The sequence below is a fragment of the Argopecten irradians genome, chromosome 14 (genome assembly GCF_041381155.1).
Source record: "Argopecten irradians isolate NY chromosome 14, Ai_NY, whole genome shotgun sequence".
In the NCBI taxonomy this organism is placed as follows: domain Eukaryota; kingdom Metazoa; phylum Mollusca; class Bivalvia; order Pectinida; family Pectinidae; genus Argopecten; species Argopecten irradians.
The window spans coordinates 30,468,705-30,486,294 of NC_091147.1; the positions used below are offsets into that span (position 1 = coordinate 30,468,705).

General features: G+C 37.0%; 1 protein-coding gene across 1 annotated transcript in view; it reads left to right on the forward strand.

Moving 5' to 3' along the window:
* LOC138307153 (uncharacterized) overlaps positions 1-17,590 on the forward strand; it is a 115,488-nt gene that overhangs the window by 65,923 nt on the left and 31,975 nt on the right. Inside the window, exons 3-4 of the mRNA XM_069247782.1 lie at positions 5,832-6,014; positions 9,004-9,160. Coding sequence (XP_069103883.1) covers positions 5,832-6,014; positions 9,004-9,160 — 340 coding nt within the window. The remainder of the gene's footprint in view (positions 1-5,831; positions 6,015-9,003; positions 9,161-17,590) is intronic.

Below are 17,590 nucleotides of genomic sequence, written 5' to 3' on the forward strand. Positions count from 1 at the left end.
TAAGATATTGATTACTTAGGAAACATTCTGCTAGTATTTAAACTTCATGTAGAAGGACCGCCATTTTGTATTTCAAGATGGCCGCGAACTTTGCGAGCCATATCTTCACTTTTAATGCATTTAAATGGATAAGCTGACTTGTAAGCAAATATAGTGAGAGTACTTATATATTTGTGAGCTAGTACTTATATTTTGTGATAGTGTTTGATACATAAATAATTTGATTTGCTTATTTTAATTTTCAACGTGACCGATCATTTTGAAATCCAGATGGCCGTTTACATTAAAGTCATTTCCCAATTTCACTCTGTAAAATTATCGAGCAAAAAAAAAAACACCAAATTACAAATGTAACATTTTTAAAGGATTCCTTGAACACCAAGGTGTAAAATAAGAGACCCATACTAAAATCTTGGAAGCCCATTCGTAATATTTCTTATGATGTTATATGTCAAATGATGTTATAACGCCTTTTGCATTTTCCTTGTTAATTTGATGTTAATGAAAATATCCATTCTTAATGACTATTGTCATCAAGTTCCTGGGACCACAGTATCAGTTAATAAGTATTGTTTTGCAGCAGAGAAAGACATGGGGCATACTTTTCTATGCCAAAATGTCTTAAATATAGAATATGTCTGTCCTCTAGAAGACTTATCAATATCACCATGTGATTTTTGAACAAATTGGTCAATTGGTATACTTTTAACAAGTTTTGTAATTATTCTTTTGTAAACCAGCAAGTTGATTGATATACATTGTATCCGAACTTCAATTCAAACCGGATAACTTGTAAGCTCACCATAGACCATGAAATTGTTTGTACACTTTCTTAAAGGCCCACTACCTTTCCGGAGCAAAATATAAAGATTTCGTAAAAACATTAATTACCTCAAAATATCTACCGATGGCCTAAGATGAGGTTACAACACCAAACATATGCAAGATTTCCTGCGTAATATAGGATAACAATGGAGAGTCATTTCGCTGTTTTACCGTCTGCCGCAGTGATAATCAACTACCGCGCGGTATTTAGGACGACGAGGAAAAACATAAGACGACCCGCGTTATGAAAATTAACATTTTATTTATTTTAATTGAATTGTTTAGGAGGTGATAATAAGTGTAGTATTAAAGTTAAGTTAATAACTTTTGCTACTCGACAAAATTATTAATCTCATTTTACATTCCCATTTTAAAAATCAAAAACCGTTTCGGAAAGGTAGTGGGCCTTTAACTTCAGGATCGTTTTACAAAATTACAAATGAATTTTTCTACAACATTTTTTATTTTCAAATCCCCATACCTCTGATGAGTATAATAAAACTGTCATTACAAGTGAATCAAATATTTTCAGTTTAAGATGAACAGGAAGAGATACATTCCTTTATTTCTTGTAAACAGCAAACACCTATTTAATTGTTTGTTCAGCAGGTTTTTTCCCTATCTTTAAAAACGCTACCATTAACATTATTTTCTGTACCTTGATATGTAAACAATTCTTATAGATCTAATTCTGTATTTCATAACATCAACTGGTGTTGTTGTACCTTTTATCTTTCTGATATTAAGTTCTAATTTCCATGTTATGCAATATTGTTAAAATTCATGTAACACTTGTTGTAGACCATCAGATATTTCTGATATCATAACAGTGTTATTGGCAAATAATATGATAAAAAGTTTGGGATACATTCCAATATCATATACCGTAAAAACTGGTATATTTTTAGGGCTGAAAATGCTTAAAAAATCTACTATCAGTATATTTTGCGCATCAACAAAATGGGGAAAACAATGTCCAGGGAGTCCCGAAACCGATGTATGAAGGTGACAATTTCAATGCAAAATATTCCCCATAAATGCTTGACAACTTGAACAAAAAGTGTTGTATTTAGAAGAAATAACATATGAAAACCGCATTGTGTTTGTTTTCTTTTATTGGCCACCGTAACCTGAAACTGGAATATCTAGCAGATGTCCAAAACATCGGCGGTCTGGTCCGCCGTACTCCGTGCACATGTCAATGTTTTGAGATATTACATAATGAATAGTAATCAGGAATATTTGAAAAAGGTAGAATCTATTAACTTAAATTGGCACAATAAGTAATTAGTGTGTTTGAGATCATTAACAATCAACAGCAATCAGCTAGCGGATACGTAGTTTAGCTTGCAACAATCACAGTCTGCATAATTTGTCAAGATTTGTAAGACAAAATATTCTTTTCCACCAGGTAAGATTCTAAGTCATAAAGGTAGATTGAAAATAGGAAGGGAGATAAAATAACCTGATAAATATTTGTAGCGGGATCAGACTGTGTTGATTATCGGTGATCAGGAAGCTCAGTCGGAAGAGCTATATTTTCTTCTCTCCTGTTACAGAATTGGCACCCAACTAAATAACCAACGGTTGTGGTGTTTGAAAGGGTCTCGTATGTATTCAAAAAAGGAGGGAGGAGTGTAGCGGGACTGGACTGGGTCGATTTTTGATGACCAGGTAGTTCAGTCGGTAGAGCACTCAGCTAGTGTTTGGAGAGTCCCGGGATCGAATCCCGGTCTTGCCGCTACATTTTCTCCTCTCCTGTTACAAATGGTACCATATTGTGCATGTAGATACAATGTATTCAAGGTAAATCAACAATGTTCGCTGATCTTGCAGAATTGCCTTACAGTGTTATAATGAATACAGTAAATGTATGTCTCATTGGTGTGATTGATTTAAAGGCAGTTCATGTGGTGACCGAAAAAAAGGTAAAATCAATACTTTCAGAGTGATCAGGGAACATTGATAGTCAAGGCGGGGAAAACATAAGACGACCTGTGTTATACAAATAACGTTTAATTGATTTTCATTAAATTGTCGCGGAGGTGATGATTAGTGTGTTATGAACGATGAGCTTAATATGTTTTTGACAAAAAATATAAACAGCTAATGTCATATTGTGTTTTAAATTTAAATAATCTTTAATTTATTCATTTCATTTCATTTCAAGCATGTACATGTCATAGAATATAAACAAATATCAGGTATATGCTTAAATCATATTACAGTTAAATTCACAATAAGGAATTTGAAGACGATGATAGTAATTATTTTCGGATTGAAAATGATCACAATATTAAGCTTCCACAGTTGAAAAATACTTCTTTTTGTTCACACAATTCTTCTCCTAGACTGTTGAAATGATACATGCATGCTGACATTCTGTAAAACATAAGGAAACAATAAATGTATTAACAGAGTAATTACTGAAAAGGCTAATATCATATAATTAAACATTTTAATCATAAATAGCAATACCAGCATAGAGGAAATATTATTGAAGTTAATTCCCGCAGTTCTTCAGTCCTCCTGTTCTTACATGTAAGAGTTTTGTCCTTCATAAATTGATTGTAATATACAGTCTATAGCAGTTGTTATAAAATGTGCACAAAGAAGTATAAATACACACGTATGCATGGGTACAGTGCACTGGTAAATTAATAAGTTATACAGAAAATTATGGTGCTGATCATGAAAAGCGTAAAGTCTATTTTGTTGAGTAAAAATTTAAAAAAACTAACATGATGTAATCGCACTAAAAACAGTGATCATGTAGGCTTTTGTGCGATTGCATTTGTAAGACTGTGCCAGGTGGTAGAGATTAGTTCCGCTCGAGTGATCACACAATGCAAGTGAGAGTCGGGACTATGTTTATGTAAGTTTTAATTGCTAATCTCTGATGCTTGTTGGTAAAATATAACTCAGGATAATTACTAAACAATTAACAGTTTTCTCTACATTTGTTACAGATTGAAACAGCTTTTTAAGTGCCGTTTTACGGAAGAATTATGAAGAAGAAATCGGCATTTTCGTCGATCTAGAAGTCCAAAAAATATCACTTCGAGTTATATGAACATTCCATATATGATTTATGTCATTTGGCCAAATAAATATACTTCGTATTACCTGGTTTAATGAATATGCTGTATGTATATGATCAGAACGTCAAGCTCCTGTGGTGAAAATAACTAAAATGTTTTAAAAGTATGGTTTAGTGGTAATCTCTGAACGTGCTTTAATATAGATATAATCTGATATTTATACATGTGCTTATAAAATTATCGATAATAATGGATGTGGTAAATATTCATACCTTATTAACTGCCGTTAGTTTTAAGATTACGCCACCTTGGACATTTACAAAATGTTCACCGTCTGTCACGTGCTATTCTATCAGTAATCCAAGTTTGTCCAAAATTTTGTTAGAGTTGTCTTTCTTCCATTGTGGATTTACACGTACATGTGGCATAACGCAGTCGTGATAAACAAATCTCCATATCGTCCTGAAATATATTTGCTCCCGAACTAATATGATTCAAAGTGCAAAAATCATTATTGTAACAATTTTAATGTTTGATGTGAAATATATATTTCATTTTTTCCGTTGCGGGATAATTGTCACTAGTAGGGACTAAACGCGTGGGGCGAAGCGAAGCATTTTCGGGACGAAACGTCTTCATGTATTGAAAACAACATTTTCGGGACGAAAAGTCTAGATACATTGTACACAATTCAAGTGAAAATTTTCCAACCTAAGATCATTTGGATGATGTATATGGTAAGGATATCAAAGCAGTAATCTACTATTCCTATTTCAACATTACAGATACGCTTATTTCAGTAACTTTCATATTCAAAATTTGCTATTTAAAATTCCCGGTAAAATCAAAGTTGTTGAATACACTGCTGCTAGGAGCGCTAGTATCTGCGAGCAAGTTCTTAGCCAATCATATTGAGGAAATTGACTGTAAGAGAATTTCGCAACCACGATCACAATGGCGAGGTGACCCTCGCCAAAAACTGCAGAACAAAAAATTAAATCCGTGTTTGCTATATTTAAGAAACTAAGGAAGGAATGTATCCCTTCCTGTTTATTTTTAACTGAAAATATTTTAGTCACTTGTAATGCCAGTTTTATTATACTCATCAGAAGTATTGGGATTTGAAAATACAAATATTGTAGAAAAATTCATTTGTAATTTCCTCAAGTTAGGAAAGTGTATAAAACAATTCATGGTCTATGGCGAGCTAACAAGATACCCAATTGATATTGAAATAAAATGTAGAATGATTACTTTTTGGCATAACTACATAATATCAAATAAATTATCAAGTAATATTTATGAATTAATGTATACTTTACATGAAAATGGACCAGATGTTTTTTAAATGTCTGTAAGATGTGTAAGATATTTTATCCAGAGCTAGTTTAAATCATGTTTGGATATTATATCAATCAACTTGCTGTTTTACAAAAGAATAATTACAAAAACTTGTTAAAAGTAGACCAATTGACCAATTTATTCAGAAATGGTATGACTGTATTGATAAGTCTTCTAGAGGACTGACATATTCTACATTTAAGACATTTTGGCATAGAAAAATATGCCTCTTGTCTGTCTCTGCTGCAAAACAATACTTGTTAACTGATACTTTGGTGCCAGGAACTTGATGAGAATAGCAATTCAGAATGGATATTTTAATTGACATCAAATTAACAAGGAAAAGGTTAAAGATGTTATAAAATCATTTGGCATATAACATCATAGGAAATATTAGAATGGGCTCCCAAGAGTTTAGTATGTGTTTCTTATTTAACACCTTGGTGTCCAAGAAATCCTCAAAAGTCCAAACTGGAAGGAACACTAGCAAAATTTATTTCTTATTGTCAAAAAAAAGTGTTGACTTTAGAAATATATTCCTCCAATCATCGAGACCGAGCCATTTAGTACTTTCAGTACTTTGATTTTATTGTTAGATCCTATTACACATTAATTTATTGTTAGATCCTAATACCGGGTACACATTATTTTCTTGTTAGGTCCTATTACAAAGCCCAGGATGGACTTATAGAAACTTATGAAAATATTGAGGAACTAGAGAGGAAAACCCCAGAAGAAATCAGTCGTGAACCAGAGAAAAAGTCCTCCGCAGCCTTCTTAGCAAAGCTCAGCCTTGCTGCTAACTTGGTAAGCGTTAACTCCCTCTTTTATCATGGCTGTTACCATGTCTTAAGACATTACTCCTCTTTAAGTTTCCCTTGGAAAGATTTTTACTGCAATTTCTCATGAGATGGTCATCTGGAAATTGAATTACTATAGATTCTCATTCATTTTATCAATTTGGTCCTTAATTTTACATGCTTAATTCTGTGATGGAAAAGTAGGAATTCAGACAATCATCTTTAAATATGCCTCACATTCAGGCAGAAAAGTAGGAATTCAGACATTCATCTTTAATTAAGCCTCACATTGAGATGGAAAAGTAGGAAATCATGTATTCATCCATTGAGACAATATGTAGTATTCATAGTCTGATACCCAGGAATGATAGGTCAGTCATTTAGCGGGGCCCTCACTGATTTGTGGTGGAGCCTGATACCACAGGGGTTGGTCTTTTAGTGGGGCCCTCCCTGACTTGTGGTAGAGTCCGATACCCTGATGGGGCTCAGTCATTTACTGGGGCCCATCCTGACTTGTCATAGAGTCTGATACCCTGGTGGGTCAGTCATTTAGTGGGGCTCTTCCTGACTTGTGGTAGAGTCTGATACCCTGGTGGGTCAGACATTTAGTGGGGCCCTCACTGACTTGCGGTAGAGTCTGATACCCTGGTGGGCCAGTCATTTACAGCAGCCCTTCCTGACTTGTGGTAGAGTCTGATACCCTAGTAGGTCAGTCATTTACAGGGGCCCATCCTGACTTGTGGTAGAGTCTGATACCCTGGTGGGTCAGTCATTTACTGCGGCCCTACCTGACTTGTGGTAGAGTCTGATACCCTGGTAGGTCAGTCATTTACTGGGGCCCATCCTGACTTGTGGTAGAGTCTGATACCCTGGTGGGTCAGTCATTTACTGCGGCCCTCCCTGACTTGTGGTAGAGTCTGATACCCTGGTAGGTCAGACATTTACTGGGGCCCATCCTGACTTGTGGTAGAGTCTGATACCCTGGTGGGTCAGTCAATTACTGCGGCCCATCCTGACTTGTGGTAGAGTCTGATACCCTGGTGGGTCAGTCATTTACTGCGGCCCTCCCTGACTTGTGGTAGAGTCTGATACCCTGGTAGGTCAGTCATTTACTGGGGTCCATCCTGACTTGTGGTAGAGTCTGATACCCTGGTGGGTCAGTCATTTACTGGGACCCATCCTGACTTGTGGTAGAGTCTGATACCCTGGTGGGTCAGTCATTTACTGCGGCCCTCCCTGACTTGTGGTAGAGTCTGATACTCTGGGGGTCAGTCATTTGACTGATTTGACTCCGATCTATTGACTAGTTGTTTCCCTTTACTTGTTAATTTATATTTATACAATGTTCTTCTAGCAGCTGTGATCATGTCCGGCTCTCCATTTTAGTTAATTCTAGTTTAGTGGATAGTCTTGTTGATTTTGTTTATATTTCAGGTCCTACTGATAGCTAAACTAGCGGCTTAGATCATGTCAGGCTCCATATCTGTTATTTCTAGTTTAGTCAATAGTATTGTTGATTTTTTAGCTCACCTGGCCTGAAGGGCCGGTGAGCTTATGTCGTAGCGTGGCGTCCGTCGTCCGTCCGTCCGTCCGTCCGGCCGTCCGTCCGTCGTCCGTCCGTCAACATTTCCTTTAAATCGCTACTAGTCATAGAGTTCTGCATGAATTGTAACCAAATTTGGCCACAAATATTCTTGGGTGAAGGGGAACAGAACTTGTATAAATTTTAGCTCTGACCCCCCTGGGGCAGGAGGGGCGGGGCCCAATAGGGGAAATAGAGGTAAATCCTATAAATCGCTACTTGTCCTAGAATTCTGCATGGAATGTAACCAAATTTGGCCACAAACATCCTTGGGGGAAGGGGAACAGAACTTGTATAAATTTTGGCTCTGACCCCCCGGGGGCAGGAGGGGCGGGGCCCAATAGGGGAAATAGAGGTAAATCCTATAAATCGCTACTTGTCCTAGAGTTCTGCATGGATTGTAACCAAATTTGGCCACAAACATCCTTGGGGGAAGGGGAACAGAACTTGTATAAATTTTGGCTCTGACCCCCCGGGGGCAGGAGGGGCGGGGCCCAATAGGGGAAATAGAGGTAAATCCTATAAATCGCTACTAGTCCTAGAATTCTGCATGGAATGCAACCAAATTTGGCCACAAACATCCTTGGGGGAAGGGGAACAGAACTTGTATAAATTTTGGCTCTGAACCCCCGGGGGCAGGAGGGGCGGGGCCCAATATGGGAAATAGAGGTAAATCCTATAAATCGCTTCTTGTCCTAGAGTTCTGCATGGATTGTAATCAAATTTGGCCACAAACATCATTGGGGGAAGGGGAACAGAACTTGTATAAATTTTGGCTCTGACCCCCCGGGGGCAGGAGGGGCGGGGCCCAATAGGGGAAATAGAGGTAAATCCTATAAATCGCTACTAGTCCTAGAATTCTGCATGGAATGCAACCAAATTTGGCCACAAACATCCTTGGGGGGAAGGGGAACAGAACTTGTATAAATTTTGGCTCTGACCCCCCGGGGGCAGGAGGGGCGGGGCCCAATAGGGGAAATAGAGGTAAATCCTATAAATCGCTACTTGTCCTAGAGTTCTGCATGGATTGTAATCAAATTTGGCCACAAACATCATTGGGGGAAGGGGAACAGAACTTGTATAAATTTTGGCTCTGACCCCCCGGGGGCAGGAGGGGTGGGGCCCAATATGGGAAATAGAGGTAAATCCTATAAATCGCTACTTGTCCTAGAGTTCTGCATGGAATATAACCAAATTTGGCCAGAAACATCGTTGGGGGAAGGGGAATAGAGATTGTAAAAATTTTGACTCTGACCCCCCGAGGGCAGGAGGAGCGGGGACTGATAGTGGAAATAGAGGTAAATATTTGAATTCCTTTAGAAAAGAAACAATGAACCTGTATTCAAAACATAACTTGGCATTACAAACCAGGTGAGCGATACAGGCCCTCTGGGCCTCTTGTTTTATATTTCAGGTCCTGTTGATAGCTAAACTAGCAGCTGCGATCATGTCAGGCTCCATATCTGTTATTTCTAGTTTAGTCGATAGTATTGTTGATTTTGCATCTGGAATTGTGATCTGGGCAACAACGAGAGCCATGAAAAATCGGAACCTTTATGAATATCCTCAAGGTCAGTACAATTAACCTTTATGACTTTCCTCAAGGTCATTAAAATGAACCTTTATGAACATTCTCAAAGTCAGTGCAATGAACCTTTATGCCTTTCCTCAAGGTCATTCAAATGAACCTGTATGAACATTTTCAATGTCAGTGCAATGAACCTTTATGACTTTCCTCAAGGTCATCACAGTGAACCTTTATGACATTTCTCAAGGTCATTATAGTGAACTTTTATGACTTTTCTAAAGGGCACTTCAATGATACTCAAGGTCAGTACAATGATAATCAAGGTCAGTACAATGATACTCAAGGTGAATACAATGATGCTTAAGGTCAGGTCAATGATACTCAAGGTCAGTACAATGATCCTCAAGGTCAGTACAATGATACTCAAGGTCAGGTCAATGATACTCAAGGTCAGTACAATGATCCTCAAGGTCAGTATAATGATCCTCAAGGTCAGTACAATGATACTCAATGTCAGGTCAATGATACTCAAGGTCAGTACAATGATCCTCAAGGTCAGTATAATGATCCTCAAGGTCAGTACAATGATACTCAATGTCAGGTCAATGATACTCAAGGTCAGTACAATGATTTTTAAGGTCAGGTCAATGATACTCAAGGTCAGGTCAATGATACTCAAGGTCAGTACAATGATCCTCAAGGTCAGTACAATGATACTCAAGGTCAGTTCAATAAACCTTTATGACTATCCTCAAGGTCAGTGCACCCTTGTGTACAAAATGTTATGGTTAATTTCGAGTTAATGATTTACAGTGAAACTTTGTTTTCTGAAAGTCATTCAAACCTTGAAATGATTTACAGTCACTCACTCTGCAACTTTTTTATTTAGAATTGGCCTGCACTTAGGGCAATAGAATTGTATCTGCTGCCCCTATTGCATGATCATAAAAAGCGACTGAATTTAGGATCTTATTTTTTCTCTTCTTTCTATACCTTTCTTCTTCATAATGTCTCCCTTGACACCGCCTCACTTTTGGCCTCGAGTGCTCGCCTTTGTGAAATAGGCTCTGGGTTCTGTTCCCTGGCCGAGACACACCAAAGTCTATACAAATGGTAGTCTCTGCTCCCGCTTAACGCTCAGCATTAAGGGAGTGGGACGACTGGTTTGCCCGTTATCAGTATAATGTGACCGGGTGGAATGTGTTGCTTGGTGTCTTCGGCAGCATGCTTCAGTGATATAGCACTATAAAAAGGTCAAGAATTCTACTATACAAGAAGACACAATAGGAACAAACCGCAGTTTCCCAAAACACACACTGGTCACACATTTCATACAGGTTACACATTGCATATTACATTGGAGGCTGTTTTTAAATTACCCTGACTATTAAAGTTGTATTTCTTGTAATTTTCGCCATCACAAACTTCCATAAAACATACAATGTGTTAATATGGATGCTTGCATATGATGGTTCAGATCCATGAAAGCACCAATATACTATTGACATAGCAGTAAATGTCACATGAAATATCACACATTTTGAAAGAACAGCCACTGTCAACGCCATGTATCAAACTTTCGAGTAATATCGGAAAACCAAGTTGCATCAATTGACTGACATCGGTAATAACTGTATAGATCGGAAACTCCCGAGCTGTATCACATGGTCAATATCGGCAATACCAGTACAGATCGGAATAGATCGGAACAGTTTGGATACTTCCAAGCTGTTTCAAACGTGTACGTTTGTACGTTAAAAATTGTTTAAAGGGACATGAACCTAAATAAACCATGTAAATTTGAGTAAAATACATATTTAAGATGTGTCAGATACCTTAGTAAGTAATATACAGTAAAACCCCTATAACTCGAACAGCAGGGGACCATATCAATAATTCGAGGAATACAGGGTATTCGACTCATCCGAGGTTGGTCATGATCGACCGTTGACAGTCAAAATGTCCGGTCTCCCTATGACAAACAATACATTGTAATGACATTTTAATTATCGTAATTTCAGCATTTTGGATTTTTTATGAAAGTGTTTTTTGATAGCAATATCAAGTTGAAAAAAATATGTATTGCATAAAATGAGGGTTTGAAAATACTGACGACAAAGTAAATCAAATGTAAACGATCGTCAAACGTGGTACAAAATACCATATTGGTTTAAACAGACAATGTGTACAATATCGATGATTTAATTAAAAAAAATCATTTAACACATTTACAAAATAAATACACACTATAAAGTTATTAACCAGCATAGTTACGAACAAACAACGATACCTATGTCTACCTTGTAAAAGCGTTAGGTTACACGTGTTCACGAGGAAAGTTACGAAAATACAATATGCGGGAAAAGATACGGAACGCACTGATATGTACGTAGCAATATCAAATTGTCTGACGTCAGCGATTTCTTCCGACTCTTTTGTCATTTCACAATGCGTACTTTCTATTTTCGTATTTAAGCGAAGATTATTACGAGAGAGACATCGATTATTTAATGCCTTTTCTGAAATATTCAAATAAAGTTTGCATCAAACAACGACTGGCGATCGTGAAGGTAGGTAATACTGACACCGTTAATCCCTTAATTACCGAAAGGCTTGATACGACACCTGTATAAACACAGGTCGTGAGCTATTATCTGTGACGGTCGGTACAGTCAGGTGTGACACAGGTAAACAATTACCAAGGGCCGAACACCTGTTCGACGAATGCATGGGTACATACTATGCATTTGCTCAAACATGGATATATTTCTGTTCGAGGAATAAGGGGTATTCGACGAATAGCTGTTCGAGCTATCCGGGATTTTGTTACATAGATTATATAGGGACACGGTCGGGACCGTACGACCAGTTCGACAAATAGGGGGTATTCGAGGAATCCGGGTTCGAGTTAGAGGGGTTTTACTGTATATCAGTTATTGTGCAAATGTGTAAAATAAAATAATTATAATGGAAATTCCATCTTTCTGTATTTTGAATCGGCCCGGTCGAATTTTGTAACTATAGTATAATAGAATATGACGGTCTATTCTTATCATTTTTGAGGTAGGTATTCCCCACGTTTTCCTGTCGTTTTAGATAACCAATTATTGTAATAAGATATTCAATAAACATCTGAAAACCATATCTAAGCATACAGAACAAATTACATGTATTTAAGGTTCATGTCCCTTTAACAACTATGCGAATACGAACTTTACAAATGTCGGTAAATATCGAAAGTTTAAAACTCAGAGAGGCAGAGAAAAATACGTAGAACACTTTGAATACTTTTTCTTTGCCAAATATACGACAAGTCACAGACCATACAACTTTAATAAGACGCTAATTTAATCAAACAAACAAAGTTACCTTTTAGACTAGAAATAGGCTGAAAGAATTAGTTGGAAGATTTCCATATAGAAATTTTTTAACCCTGTTATTTAGTGATTTTAATGTTGAAGTTCAATTATCCAGTGTATAGACCGATATTAAGGTAGCTCCATACTTTTGGAAAAACCCATGTCATTTTTTTCTAACAGGTCTTATGTTCTTGCATTTTTCATGTAGATTTCAAATCTGTAAAGATAAATGGGTGTTCTCGAACTACTTTTTGAGATATTTGAGCTTGAAATATACCATCCATGCAAATTTGCTGACCGAAAATAGAAAAATTCATAAAATTATGTTTTCTGTAATATTAGGGTGAATGTAGTCTCGATCCTGTTGATTTTTTGTTCTAAATTTCTTACGATAGAACAATATACAAAACTATTTTATTTTTACAAATGCTAACTAATTTTTGTTATTTCCCAGGACCGTTTCTATACGTAATTACCATGTTTTGCCATATTTTCGCCCGTAAAAAAATCAATGAATAGGCCAAAAAGGAAATGAAAACCCATGTCAATTTCACAATATTTGTATATGATATGCCCAAGGTAATATGTTTTTCAAATATCATATAAAAACACGGGGTCCTCGATCAAAATTTCACAATTTTGTAAGCTTGAAGTTTGTAACTCGCAACCCTACCCCCATTTCATCCAGTGCTAAGATGGGTTATATTTGACTATTTTTTGAAAATCATGCCGCAAAAAAACATTCCACATCAGGTCATACGTTTTTGTGATATTATATCTGGTTTATGTCTGTTTGTTTTTATGATATTCTCCAAATTGTGTGTTTATAGGAAATCCGTATGCGATTTTTTTTAGAATTCCGGAATTTCGGTCCGGCCGGGTCCCGTCTTATGATTTATAGCGACGAACGGGACTTCCGGTGTTTAAAAATCCATTCCCATTTACGATAGGGACCGCAAAATCCTCAGAGATAGCATATACTTTTCACTTCACTGCTTTTATTTGATTTATTTAATGATTTTAAACATTCAATATTATATGTAGACAATTTTCACCTATTGAAAAAATATCCAAGTGGGATGTCGTGGCGTATCGGAAACCATTCTGGAATTCAAAACAACTCCGCAACTTCCGGTATAGCGTCATATGAATTGGCGCGATTTTCAAAAGTATGGACTAGACTGGTTCCCGCCTCAGTTACCTCCCTTGCGTACGCTTCACTGAGCGGAGCACAGCCTGGCGGAGAGTAGAGAACTAAGGGAAGGGAACCAGTCTAAAGTATGGACCTACCTTAATAAGATACTCATGAATATTCACCAATATCCAAAACTAGGCTAAGCAAGGCAATCTTCGTAAACAAACATGGCGGCTTCCATGAGCGGTGATGTTTACACCAGAGATTTATCACTTGTTCCGGACATATCGTTCAGTTTTGTTGAGAACTTTATCCAGAAAAGCTCAACCAGTTCCGGGAGGGAACAAATGACCAAAGGTTTCAAATATTACAGCGAGGAATTTGTGCATTCTGTTGCCGGTAAGTTGGAATATTAGGCAGCTGTATTACACGAATCCCAGTTAAAACGGCCCCACTGTTAAAACGGCCCCAGTCAGAACGGCCCCACTGCAATAACGGCCCCAGTCAGAACGGCCCCGTTACAAAAAATGTTTAAAAAAGGAACACATGTTTATTTCAGCTTATATTCAGCGTTGATTTCGTTTATTTTATTTATAAGAATTTATATATTGTCTTGTACATTATAATGATAGAAAAATACGAAACACGGCACCAAGGACGTATATGAGACATATAAATCCTTGACGGCACTAATTTGTAACTAATCATTTCATCATACATGTAGAATTTATGCCTAGATATTCTACATTGCTTGTTACAGTGAAATTGTTTAATATCTTTGATAGGTTTTCTTGCTGTGTTTTGTTCTTTCTTTTGTACAACGTATTTTTTTCAAATTGGAAACTATTTATTCTAACAACACTACATTGTAAATTATACACCTCTGTAAAACATTTCTTTGGCAGAATAAATGTTAAATTATGGATACTTTTGTTTCTGATATTTTATTATTAGATCAAGGAATGATCAAATTGGACGAAATTGCCGTGAAATTGGTCACGGTTCTAGCGATGTACATTTAGTTTTTAGGTCATCTGACCGAAGGTCAGGATGACCTATTGTCATCGTGTTTCGTCCGTCGTCGTGCGCCGTGCGCCGTGCGCCGTCCGCCGTCCGCCGTGCGCCGTGCGCCGTGCGTCGTGCGTAAGACTATTTATACAAAAGCCTACTCCTCCTTCATTCTTTGATGGATTTTATCCATATTTGGTTTGAAACATCATTGGGGAAGGACAATCATATTTTATATAAATGAGCCTGGTCCGACCCCTAGGGGCTGAGGGGTGGGGCACCAAAAGGGCAAATTTTCTTATTTTAGCTTTAAAATCCTACTCCTCCTTCATCCTTGGATGGATTTCATCCATATTTGGTGTGAAACTTCATTAGGGAAGGACAATCATATTTTATATAAATGAGCATGGTCCGACCCCTAGGGTCAGAGGGGCAGGGCCTCAAAAGGGCAAATTTTCTTAATTTTAGCTTTAAAATCCTACTCCTCCTTCATCCTTGGATGGATTTCATCCATATTTGGTTTGAAACATCATTGGGGAAGGACAATCATATTTTGTATAAATGAGCATGGTCCGACCCCTAGGGGCTGAGGGGTTGGGCCCCAAAAGGGCAAATTTTCTTATTTTAGCTTTAAATTCCTACTCCTCCTTCATCCTTTGATGGATTTCATCCATATTTGGTGTGAAACTTCATTAGGGAAGGACAATCATATTTTATATAAATGAGCATGGTCCGACCCCTAGGGTCAGAGGGGCAGGGCCTCAAAAGGGCAAATTTTCTTAATTTTAGCTTTAAAATCCTACTCCTCCTTCATCCTTTGATGGATTTCATCCATATTTGGTGTGAAACTTCATAAGGGAAGGACAATCATATTTTATATAAATGAGCCTGGTCCGACCCCTAGGGTCAGAGGGGCGGGGCCCCAAAAGGGCAAATTTTCTTAATTTTAGCTTTAAAATCCTACTCCTCCTTCATCCTTGGATGGATTTCATTCATATTTGGTTGAAACATCATTGGGGAAGGACAATCATATTTTATATAAATGAGCCTGGTCCGACCCCTAGGGGCTGAGGGGTGGGGCCCCAAAAGGGCAAATTTTCTTATTTTAGCTTTAAAATTCTACTCCTCCTTCATCCTTGGACGGATTTCATTTATATTTAGTGTGAAACATCATTGGGAAAGGACAATCATATTTTATATAAATGAGCCTGGTCCAACCCCTAGGGGCTGAGGGGTGGGGCCCCAAAAGGGCAAATTTTCTTAATTTTAGCTGGCCCACTTCCTGTTTTCAGGTTTCACTCTCTGATCTCAATGAAAATTGATCTATAGGGGTTTTAATTGACGCCGAACAACGTGCAAACATTTTCGTAAAGATTATTGTATTCCAAGATGGTCGCTGGCCCACTTCCTGTTTTAAGGTTTCAGTCTCTGATCTTAATGAAAATTGGTCTATAGGGGTTTTAATTGATGCGGAACAACATGCAAACATTGTCATAAAAATTTTGGTATTTCAAGATGGCTGCTGGCCCACTTCCTGTGTTCGGGTTCATTCCAGATCTCAATGAAAATTGGTCTATAGGGGTTTTAATTGATTCAGAAGGGGGAACTTAAGGTGAGGACAATCATATTTTATAAAGGACCAGGCTAAGACCCACGGGGATAGTACGGCGGAGGTCCAAACTGGGAGCTTAGCTGAAATTTGGCTTTAAAATCTGACTCCTTATATTAATCCTTGAATGGGTTACAACCATATATGGATAAAGGGCAACCAAGTTTGTTCAACAAATGACATTTACCTATTTCAGAAACTTACATATTCAACTAAGGAGTTCCTTGTATTATTTATATTAATTGTTAACCACTACTATATACTGTGACTTTGTTGTTTTGTGCCATGAGTCAGATGACCGTAAAGGCCCATGGGCCTCTTGTTATTAGTGATTTCAACAATTTAATATACGTGTTCATCACGGAGACTAAGAACGGACTGTGGGTCATAGACACAATCATATTTCATTCGAAAGCTTTAATTTTATTTTTCCATAGCCTCGGTAAAAAAAACAAAAACATTAATACAGATGGCTTTTGCTGGAAATACTTTCGAATTAACTTCATACAAACATCTTATTATTGCATACATCTCGGTTATCTGCATAAGGTGTAATTATATATAGAAAGGAGAAGAGAAAGGAGAATATTGCATTTTGCAATAACGATAGTGAGGGTGAATTTTATTTCCTTAAAAGTGCAAAGTGTATGAAGATTTCATATTAGAAAACCATTTTTTTGTCCGATATTCCAACATGTTTAAGTTAGTTCAATTACTTAATGCTCAATTACTTAATGCACAAAATATAAAAGAATAAAATAAATCTTTGTAACTATATTTCATTAGCCCTAGAAAAGAACATTACTGTAATTAAGATTAAGACCAAGTTTTGTGCTCTCTTTCTCTACTACAATACATTTCAATTTTATCAAGAATGTATGTTTTTATCAAAGTTGTGTGAGTGTGGCGTATATCGTCACTGTAAACCCAAAGCAAATAGAGAATCTGAACCCATAACAAGTTATGATTGACAGTTGTCACCACAAGATGAATTAGCCGTGGTCAGTGTATACCTAATTATATGGTAATTATATAGTGTATACGGTGTAATTGTAAAGGCGCTGATATCCCACAAAATTACGGTAAACTGTACGGGAAAGAACAAATCAAATCATGAATATTAGTAAATCAATACTTGTCTATATATAAAGGATACAATTCAATGCTGCCTCATACATTCTGTTGGTCTCATGTAAAACTCAAGCCGTTCTCTTCGAAATTTCAGTGCATGTTATCATAATTCACATAATTAAAACTTATTTTAACGTCTTTCATAACTAAGAACAATCATTTGCTCAAATTCACTAAATTTTTGACACATGTACATTTGATTTCTAATAGTTTAACAAAATGTTTCACATA